Here is a 10,880-nt window from a genome sequence, read left to right as displayed (position 1 = left end):
AAGAGTCGTACACAACTGAGCGACACACACACATACACACACACACAGGCACGTGACTGCGCTGGCGCGCTGGGTAATGGCCACCGGAGGAGGAGGAGATCTGGGGGTTACAATGGGTCCCAGGGGTGCGGGGTGGGGGAGTGCGGGGAGGGGCTTGAGGGGGCGGGAATCTGTGGTGATCTCCCGGCAGTGGCAGCTGTGCTTTAGCGTTCTCCCTTGGAGCCACGAAGGGAAAGGCTTGGCAGAGCCAGGGGGACTGAGAGAGAGTAGAGGGCGCTTCTGAGAGATGTGGAAAGAACTGACACGACGCGGCGACGGACGGACTTTGGGACCAATGGGTCCCCTAATACATCCTTGTTGAGCACTCACTACGTGCTTGCCCATGTCCGAGTCTGCCCTACGGCACCTTACATTCTCACTGGAAGCAGTAAACACGGTAAGTCATGTACACGGCCTGCTCAGGAGGAGACACTGTAAGTGCTAAAATACTACTAATGTAAGTGAAGGACATTAGATAATCATGAAAGGAGATAATGAGTCAAAACTAGTTACCACATTCACTTTCACTTCATTCTGGTTGTTTTTGAATTCTGATAAGCTAAACTTACAGCTAATAATGAGATTGGAATTAATGCCATAGTAAATATAGCTTTTCCTGTGGTCATGTATGGATGTGAGAGCTGGACTGTGAAGAAGGCTGAGCGCTGAAGAATTGATGCTTTTGAACTGTGGTGTTGGAGAAAACTCTTGAGAGTCCCTTGGACTGCAAGGAGATCCAACCAGTCCATTCTGAAGGAGATCAGCCCTGGGATTTCTTTGGAAGGAATGATGCTAAGGCTGAAACTCCAGTACTTTGGCCACCTCATGCGAGGAGTTAACTCGTTGGAAAAGACTCTGATGCTGGGAGGGATTGGGGGCAGGAGGAAAAGGGAACAACAGAGGATGAGATGGCTGGATGGCATCACTGACTCAATGGACGTCAGTTTGAGTGAACTCCATAAGTTGGTGATGGACAGGGAGGCCTGGCGTGCTGCGATTCATGGGGTCGCAAAGAGTTGGACACAACTGAGCGACTGAACTGAACTGAAATATAGCTTTGGAGGCTTCCCAGGTGGCTCAGCAGATGTGCCAATGCAGGGATGCAGGTTCAATCTCTGGGCTGGGAGGATGCCTGGAGAAGGAGATGGCAACCCACCCCAGTATTCTTGCCTGGGAAATCCCATGGACAGAAGAACCTGGTGGGCTACAGTCCTTGGGGTCACAAAAGAGTCGGACACAACTAAACGACTAAACAAGTTTTTGGATTATTTGCTTGAGATGCTTAGGGCAGGGTAGGAGGGCAACTTCTAGGTCAAATAATAGAAATGCAACAGCTACTAGAAATTTTATGGAGGAGAAGCATGCTGACCCTCTGTGATCAAATTCACCTTTGTATGGGCTTGATCTTTCTGTGTATTTATTTGTGGCAGTCAGACTGCATAAATAAATGTACTAAATAAATACAAATGAGTATATTAACAATGTGTTAGTAAACAATGTCAATATGAGATGTCTGTTTTCCTGGTTATATCAAAACTCATTGACTGGAAGTCACTTGTACTATTTACTACTAAAAAGATATGATCCTCCTCAACAGACAAAGACAGAGCCCCTCTGTATGCAGCCTGCTGATCATTCCAGGAATGCAGAAAGCTGGCACACACTGTCACCAGACTAAACATGTGAGTTCAGACAGGGCAGGATGCTCTCCAGCCAACCTGGAGAAGAGTGGACTCTGACCCGAGGGCTGCTGATGAGGCTGGGACACCTGAGGCTGTAGGTCCCCTAATGGCCCCTCCCCACCGGAAGCCCTCAAACACAGCCAGAAAGAGGGGAAGTTGTCAGCTCAACTCACCTTCCCCCCAGGGTGGCTCTGACAGAGCCAGTGTTCCAAGTGCTGGGGCTGCGTCTACATTCTCCACATCATGTGGTACTCAAGCTAAGAGCCCTTCTCTGTTCTGGGTTCTGACACCTCAGAGTCCCACCTTTGGTTCCGGGGCGGGTACACCTCCTTCACTTCCACTGCTGGGTGCTTGTGCCATGGCCCTCTGGTCCTGAACGGGAAGGGTTCGGTTTAGAACTGCAAGAGATGCGGCCTGCTACCTGTCCATCGAGATGTGCAGGCAGCCAGTTCCAGCAGGGCTCATCTCATGATCACCCCACGTTCACTCTTGGAGCCAGAGTCACTCTTGCCCTCTGCCAAGCTGCCTGCTGGTGTCAAAGAGCTGGGGGAACCTTGCTGACTGAAGGGGCACCTGCAGGTTTTCACAGGATGGGGTGGCCCTTCTGCCATCACCACCGAGACACTGCACAGGGAGGAACCACAGCTGCCAGGGTGTCTGTTTATTCTGTGGTCTGTATGTTATAGGCGTCTACTGTGCTGGGGTTTCTGTGTCAGGAGTAGGGACCCTGCTCTGCCCGTTCCCGAATGGTTCTCTGCTCCTGCATTCCCATGGAACCATAGCTGATCACAGTCTCTTTTGAGGGTGTGGTGATGATGATCTGTGGGATGGCAAGCTTCTTCTTTTCTGGACTTACATCAGGTTTCTCTAGAAGGAAGGAAACATCGAAGCATTTCATAAGTCTGTGTTAGGGCCAGAGCAAAGCAATTAGATTTGTGGCTAAGGAAAAGAAATGAGCAAGGTTGAAAGCAGTCAGAACCCTAAGTGAACATTCCAAAGCTTAAACCAAGCAACAACTCAGACACGCAGATGGTGAATCCAGGAGGTGCCCCCTCCATGAGGAGAACAGGAGAGGCACCCCCACCATCCTGTAGAGAGCCTGAGCTCTGGGGCGGCCCAGAGACAGACGCAGGAGGGATACCTGGAAGAGGCAGGGTCTGCCCCACAGGTGAAGGTTCAGACACAGTTTCCACAGGATTCTAAATGGAGTGGAAGCTCTCCATACAGAACATCATCAGTGGGGGTGCTATAGAGCTGAGGGCCACAGAGTTTCCTCAAACTCGTTACGATCTCCAGTAATGCACAGGGCATGTGAACCACTACCAAATGCTACAAGCCTAAATGCAGAAGCTCCTTACTGCTTCCACCATTCACCTCCTGCCTTGCTTCCTGGAGGTCACCACTTTGGGGGTCCTCCGCCTGGGCCTCTGTTCAGCCCTACAGAGAGGTCTTTGTGTCCCGCGTGCACACACGTGTCCTGAACAGAATTAGAAGACATCATCACCTGCTTGTTCCTCACTGAACACGTCAGGAACTCAGCCACCTGGAGGAGCAGCAGCCCATTCTGCGCCAGACATTGCTCTGAGCCCTGGAATAGCAACCCGCATGTTTCTGAGGTGGGTCCTTTAACACCTACGTTTTACAAAAGGAACCGAGGCATAGGGCAGTGGTGTCGCCTGGCCAGGGCTGGCAGCGGAGGAAGATGCTGCCGCCATCCTGTGCCACACGCACAGCTTCCATGGTTCTAACCACAGCCGAGGGGCCCACGCCTGCACTCAGCTCGAGTATCCTTTCTTCTCCTTTTTATCATAAGTCAGTGTGCATTTCATTGTATTTTGAATTAAAATTAAGATAATTTCTTCATATCGATTTACACAAGCTTTTTTACATATTGTGGTTTAGTTGCTAAATCGTATCCGACTCTTGCAATGCCATGGACTGTAGCCCGCCAGGCTCCTCTGTCCATGAGATTCTCCAGGCAAGAATACCGGAGTGGGTTGCCATTTCCTTTTCCAGGGCATCTTCCCAACCCAGGAATTGAATTTGCCTTGCCTTGCAGGCAGATTCTTTACCAACTGAGCGGGTATGTTACATATTAAGACTACTTAAAAATATTTACTTAAAAACATTTCACTTAAAAATAATCCACACTGGTTAAAAGCTACATTTGGAATGCTGCTTCTTGCAGACACTTCACACACACTTGCTGCTGGAACCACACACTGAGTCTCACAGTGACCACACCCTCCCTAGCTGAGCACAGACAAGCCTGGAGTTCACTGTGGGGGCCATTATGCTATTACAGCTCCCTTTGATGAATATAACTTAGCTTAGTTCCAGTTTCTCTGTTTAAACTATGCTGCAGTGAACATTCTTGCATTTATGTACTTACAAACTTTTGGAGGTTTACCTGTCGGGTAAGTTACTAGGAAAATATTGGCCGATATTGTCAAATTGCTTTCTGTAAAGATTATATTAATTTGTATTTTCGCTAAGAGATTATCACCAGGGACATTTCTCCACACGCTCCTGCTTTTTTCGTTTTTCTAAACCTTTTCCAAGGCTACAGTAACTGTGGAAGTGCTGACTCCGCCCCTACTGGTCGCCAGCCAGCTGCCCTGAGCTTCCCCTCCAGCCCACGCCGGGAGGCTGGGCATCTCTTCACTGGATCATGGGCCTCCCCTGTATCTTCCTGTTAATGAATGTCATTCTGCATTTTCCACTTTTACCTTTTTTGTGTGTGAGCTTTTTTTTATATTTGGGAAACTCACTGTTAGGGATTTATTAAATATGTTACAGATAGCTCCTGGCTTTTTATTACAGCTTCCTTCTGCAACAGATTCATCCATCAGTTCCTTAATGGCTTGTAGTTTGTCAGACTGGAAAAGGCACCCCCGGCTCCAAACTTGTAAAAACCATTCGCTCGTTTCCTTTTCATACTTACTTTATACTTATTTTCTCAGTTGTCTAGTGAGATTGCCTATCTGCCCCCACCACCACCATCTTTACCACAGCACCTCTCGGGGCCCCACTGGAGCACGAAGGACACCATGAGTTCATCACTGTGAGACACATTCACACAGAGGGTTCTATCTGTTCTAGCCACTTTTCCAGATGCTTCCTGCCATCCCTACACTGTTACTCTTTCACGTGACCTTTGGGCTAATTTGTTTCTGTTCTCAAAACGACCTGTGCTCTTTTGCTCCTGTCACACTGACTTGCTAGAATAAGGGCGGATTAACACCCTGACGCTGCTGAGGTTTCTAACCCCAAACAAGACTCCTTGCATCTTCCTCAGAGTTTTAAAGCTTCTTCACTTAGAAACACGAATCTTTTTACAGTTCTTAATGCACACAGCCTGTACTATTTTTCAGTTACGGCCTGCAAGTTACATTTTAGTGGCCAACGTAAAACAGCACACACATCACCACGGGCTCCACTGGGTCTGGAGTCCAGCCTACGGTTCAGCTGTCAGCCCAGTCGTGTCCTCATCTGAACCTGGAGACCTTCCACAGCCACTCAGGTTGTAGGCAGAGTTCATTTCTTTGTGGGCCAAGGACAAAGCACTGTCTCCCTGCTGGCTGGCGACTCTCAAACCACGGGAGCTGACTGCTTCACAGCCACCTCTCTGATGCTTTCACCTTTTTCAAAGGCTTCTCTGATGAGCTCAGGAATGCTCCAGAAAAGCTCCATTTGGGTTAAGCCAATACCAAAGGTTACTAACCTGATCCTGGAAGCCTCCTCCATCCCCTTCCCGGGGATGACCACACGTAAGGGCAGGGGCTCCTACAGACTTGTTCACAGAACTGCGATCTGGGGGCCTCTGAACCCACTTCCCACGTTACCAGATGCCTTCAGTCTGACTTCCACCCGCAACATGTCTGGGCTCTGGACCTGTCATGTGTTACTCTTTGACCTCTTGTTTCTGTTGTAAATATTTTTTGAACTTACCATTATTTGTTTTACATGTGTTTATAGAGGGCTGGGGAGATGTTTTACTTTTTAATGTAGTCAAATCCTTCAATATTATCTGTAATGTCTTTGCTCTGAGGTTTAGAAAGATGTTCCCAATTGAGGAATCAGAATAAAATGTACATCCTATTTTTTGTAGTCACTTTTTTTTTTTCCCCCAGTAAGGAAATTTTTTTTAGATGACCACACACTGTCAACTGGAAGATGGTACTAATTGTTCTTTTCCTTTCCCCTTTGAGTTGCCTGATCAGTTTACAGTCAGTCTACCTTTTAAAAAATTTTAAGTAGAGTTGATATACATGTAGTCACTTTTTATATTCACTCAACCCATCTAGAATTTATCAGAGCATACAGCAGGATGTTACAGTCCACCTTACATTTTCTCTTAAAATGTTAAGGAATCTTCCTAGCACGGTTTATCATACAAGCCTTCCTTTTCCCACCTGATTTTGATGCCAGCTTTATCATACTCTAATTATATATAGACATAGTGACATCGATACATACACAGTCACTCTTGTCCGTGTTTCCCCATTCACTGACCTGCCCTTTTTATATGGTAGCCATGTTATTTTAATTATTATAACTTTTGATGTCTTTTAAAACATTTTACTTTGACAATATCAATTCACAGAAAGCTGCACGAGTAGCCCAGAGAGCTCCCTGCTACCTTGTCAATTGCCCTCAGTGGCAGCACCTCAGGTGACTCACCTCAGGCAGCAGAACATATGCTCCCCTCAGGTGATGAACAGGGCCGACTGTGGTGCAGTGAGTGTTCTGAGCCCTGTGGTCACCTGTAACCACTACCAGATCCAGACATTGGACAAGGCCCGTCTTCCTGCCACACTTCAGTCCCGCCCCACCGCCCCCAACCCCAACCCCTGGCAGTCCCTAGTCTGTCCTCATCACTATCATTTTGTCATTGGAGAATGTTACATAAATAAAATCATGCAGCATGTAAATCTTTGGAGACTGGTTTTTCACATTTTTTTAATAGTTGATAATACAATACAGTATTTCTATCAGATGAGGAATTTTTTTTTTTAGCATAACCACAATGGCACTGTCACATCTAAGGATATTATCATTGACTTTTTATTATCATCTAATACCCAGTTTGATTATCTCAAGAATAACTTAGCCCAGATCCAAACACTGCTTTTTGTTCATAGGTCTCTCAAATCTCCTAGTAACTGCTGCGGACTGAAAGTTGGTGTTCCCCTCCCTCCAAATCATATGTTGAAGGCCTGATTCTTGATGTGATGGTATTTGGAAGTGGGGCCTTTGTGAATTAAGGTTAGATGAGGTCATGAAGGTGAAGCCCTCAGGAAGGGATCAGGAGGAGGAGGGGACCACAACCTTCTTCCTCTGGCCGCGTGAGGACACAGCCATCAGACAGCTGTCTGGGATCCTCACAGGAACACAGACAGATAGGGGGCCTCCCCAGGCTCCAGTATGATGAGAAATGAGGTCTGTGGTTTAAACCAAGCCCATAGGATTTGCTTTTTTCCCCTGGGTATGTGGCATCTTAGTTCCCTGAGAGGGGATCAAACCCACTCTGCGTGCAGTGAAGTGTGGACTCTTAACCACTGGATCGCCAAGCAAGTCCCCACCCCATGGTGTTTGTGATGGCCACCTGATCAGACCTATAAGACAACTCCTTTTCTTCAAGTCATTTATTTGTAGAAAAGTTGGTTGTTGTTGTTGTTTTTCCAGAAGATTTTGCAGCATTTTGGAACTGGCTGATTGCCAATTTGTGGTGCGTTAGTCTCTATAATTTATGTTTCTAGGTTTTTAATGCAAAAGTTTAAGTACGGACAGAAGCAGCAAGAAGCGAGCACAGCACAATACATCTGCATCATCAGCTGCCACAACTACAAACCCGGTCACACCTGGTCTCCACCGCAGCACGCACTCACCTGTGTTCTGCTTACTACACTGCTGGGTAGCAACTCAGCCTGATCTCAGCAGCTGGAAATAACCACTTTCACACCATTTTATGGGTCAGGTATTGAGCAAAGGCTCAGCTGGACAGTTATCACTGTGGTTTCCCAGGGGCTACAGTCAAAGCTCGACTGGGCTGGCCACGGCGGACACCCCTCACCAGGCTGCTAGGTGCTGTGCAGCAGCTCAGCTGCAGTTGCTGTAGGCTTGTCACTTACATGCCCATCACCCGGGTGGGACGGGCTATGCGACTGCTGCTCCCCCATGGCCTCCCCAGCGGCCAGCAGAGCACAGCCGGCACCCAGGTGAGCCTGCCAGACCCTGCCACCCTTCATCGCCCACCACCTGGAGGTCACTTCTGCCACTCTACTGGTTATAAGACAATGTCAAACCCGAAAAGGTTTAGAGAGGGGATGGAGACCCCCGAGGTGGGAGAAGCATTGAGATCACATCACAGAACCTGCGGAGAGGGAGGGAAGCAGCACGTGTGAAAACACGTGCACTCCTTCACCTGGCAATCCAGCACAACTACTTACACTCAGAATACTGGGGGTGCAGCTGTAAGAGACAAGGACTCATGTGTATTCCATTCCATGTTTTCTGAGGCATACTTCACACCAGACACAAGGCACAGTTCTTAAGTGTTCAGCTGCAGTTTCCCACATCCAAACAAGATGCAGAACTTTCCAGCATCCCACAGAGCTCCCACGGGCCCTGTTCCAGTCAGCGCACCTCCCCTGACCCTAGCCCAGCAATCATTCAACAGTAGTAAAGCCCATTTTTATTAATTGTATAATACACAGAATTTTTTATTGTTGAACTCATCATTTCTCTAAGGTTTTTATGGTATTAGATTAACTTTCATTTTTTCAAATATAATAGGGAAACTCCTCAGCTTTAAAACTTCAATGTTGGGACTTCACTAGTGGCCCAGTGGCTGTGACTCTGCACTCCCAAGGCAGAGGCCCAGGGTCCATCCCTGGTCAGGGAACTAGATCCCATATGCTACAACTAAAAATCTCACGTGCCACAACTAAGACCCAGAGCAGCCAAATAAATGAATAAATAAAAACTGTTATTTTTTAAAAAATGAATGTGAATGAGAAGATGCCTCTGCCCTTCTCGAGGTGGTCCTCCTGGCAAACCAGGTATGTGTCTTCACTCCTGGTTCCCACTAAGGCCACCAAGTGCAGCGGCTGGTCTCACTCAATAGTGTTCCCTGGGTTTACTCCACCTCTCTGCAGCATTCAACACTGCCAACAAGTTCTCCTTTCCTAACAACTTGATTCAGTATAATTTAAAAACCATGAAACTTACCTGTGTAAAGCATACAATTCAATGGAATTTAGTAAACTTTCAAAGCTGGGCACCCATTGACTGAGTTTTTAAGTCTATTTCCATCATTCTCCGAACAGCCCTCGTGCCCACCCTTGGCCCAGGCTCCTTCCATATGGGGTTGACTTTCCTGGACTTTTCACATAAGCAGAGCAGGATCTGTGCCTGGCTTCTTTCACTCGCATCTGCTCTGGGCTGTGCTACCCAGGACAGCGTGTGCCAGGGGTGTGTTCCGTGTGATGGCACTCTTCACCTGCTTTCTGGGAACTCCACCCTCATTCTGCCCCCGAAGTTAGGGTGTGACACACATGGCCACACCTTTCCTTGATGGCACAGGTCCAGCCCATCCTGGAGAGCTGGGCACGCAGGCCTCTGAGGGACGGCTCCCTTGCTAATACGAAGCAAGATAACACCTCTCACAAATGAGACATAGTCTGTGTGCATGCCACTGAAACCTGTCCAGCCCTCTGCGGACCATGGACACTGAGGGTGGCCAAGTGTGAACACACAATCCTGGATGCTGCCACGCCCAGGGCCCAGCCTCTGGCCTCTCCTTTACTTGGAGGCCACTGAGCCCCTTGGTAGTAAAGCTTCTGTGACCAGCGGCCAAAAGCTTCCTGACAGACTGGCAGCGATTTTCCAAACCTCCCCCTAGGACTCTGGCCCTTCCTGCCTTATATAAGAGCTCGTGAATTGGAATTTGAAGTCCAGGCCTCGCTCCCATGGCCAGTGTGCTCCTCTCAAACGGTTTCCTGCCCTTGATGACCCCAAAGGGGCCTCAGTGTGAAGCTCTGTGCCCAGCTTCTCTCTCCTCCAGACCTTCCTTGTTGGATGCACTGGCTATCCATTCTCATGGTCACCAAAGTCCACTTGGCTTCTCTCTTTGCCCCCACATCCTGTCAGACAGCAAGTCCCCCTGCACAGCCCCACTACCTCCTACTCTCCCCACCAACCACCCCCCACCCACCCCACCCCACCCCACCCCACCCTCCGCCCCCGCCAAGGTAGCTGCTCAGGCTCCAGTCTGTGGAATGCAGAGGGAGTGGCAGGGGGGTGCCAAAGGTGTGCAGCCTTCTGGAGGACTACAGGCTGGTTTGGAACTGCACATGGCTTGGCCCTCCTTGCTGTGTGTTACGCAGCTACCACTTGGAAACTTAAAACCAATTACATTAAACTTAAATGCAAGCTTATTACATTTTTCACGAGAACTCTCATATTTACCTCCTAGATAAAGGTCCCCAAACCTTCTCCATCATCAGGGCACGCCCCCTGCTACTAGCACCCCACCGCAGGCTCCTGTGCGCCTCATCCTCAAATACACGTCTGGTTTCGGGAGTGTCCTACCTCCCACTTCAGATGAAGGCCACTGCCGCTTAGCCGCCCCTTTCTCCTCACGGAAGCTCTCCGCAGGCTTGGTGTCCGAAGGCTTCTTGGACTCTCGTGAAGGTTTGTCCACCCGCCTTTCCTCAGCCTTTGAGACTAAGTAAGTGCGCCGGGTCTTCGACTCCTCATCTGAAAATACATGTGCAATTACTGGACCTATTTTACTGAGTCTGGGCAATGGACCCCATCCTTCAGTTGCCTGCTCTGTTTGGAATGAAATAAGATAGCTTCAAAGACTTGGGGCACTCCATTTCCCTACATGTGGATACTTCCCCGGATGAAAAGGTCCCCGAGGCACCGTCCTCAGACAGGACCCGGCGCCGGAAGATTTACGGGGGCGGGGCCGCGCCGGGAAGACCGCGGGCCACCGGCCCTTTACCTTTCCCCAGTTTGCGTTTGCTTTTGGAAAGGCCCATAGGTGAGCCCACCGCCCCAGGCCCCCACCAGCGTCAGTCCCAGCCCCTGCACCTAGTGGGCGCCCTGCCCACTGACTCACAGACGCCGCACAGCAGCCACCCAAGCCGG

The 10,880-nt window shown here is 49.0% G+C and overlaps 1 protein-coding gene across 1 annotated transcript; it reads right to left on the bottom strand.

Moving 5' to 3' along the window:
• Positions 1–411: 411 nt before the first annotated feature.
• SPATA33 (spermatogenesis associated 33) lies at positions 412–10,839 on the bottom strand. Its single transcript, XM_055552616.1, has 3 exons — positions 10,735–10,839; positions 10,317–10,484; positions 412–2,588 (listed from the first exon to the last, which is right to left on the bottom strand). The coding sequence occupies exons 1-3, from the start codon at positions 10,769–10,771 to the stop codon at positions 2,434–2,436; spliced, it is 360 nt and encodes a 119-aa protein (XP_055408591.1). The 5' UTR covers positions 10,772–10,839; the 3' UTR covers positions 412–2,433.
• Positions 10,840–10,880: the final 41 nt, after the last annotated feature.

The sequence above is a fragment of the Bubalus kerabau genome, chromosome 17, assembly GCF_029407905.1.
Source record: "Bubalus kerabau isolate K-KA32 ecotype Philippines breed swamp buffalo chromosome 17, PCC_UOA_SB_1v2, whole genome shotgun sequence".
Classification (NCBI taxonomy): domain Eukaryota; kingdom Metazoa; phylum Chordata; class Mammalia; order Artiodactyla; family Bovidae; genus Bubalus; species Bubalus kerabau.
This window is presented reverse-complemented; position numbering and strand designations above follow the sequence as displayed.

What these genes read in the sequence shown, in the direction of transcription:
- SPATA33 (XM_055552616.1), bottom strand. Translation starts at nt 10,771, where the DNA reads ATGGGCCTTTCCAAAAGCAAACGCAAACTGGGGAAAG. An exon ending in CAAACGCAAACTGGGGAAAG is followed by an intron (nt 10,485 to 10,734) that starts GTAAAGGGCCGG and finishes ATGTATTTTCAG; the next exon opens with ATGAGGAGTCGAAGACCCGG. An exon ending in GCCTTCATCTGAAGTGGGAG is followed by an intron (nt 2,589 to 10,316) that starts GTAGGACACTCC and finishes CCTTCCTTCTAG; the next exon opens with AGAAACCTGATGTAAGTCCA.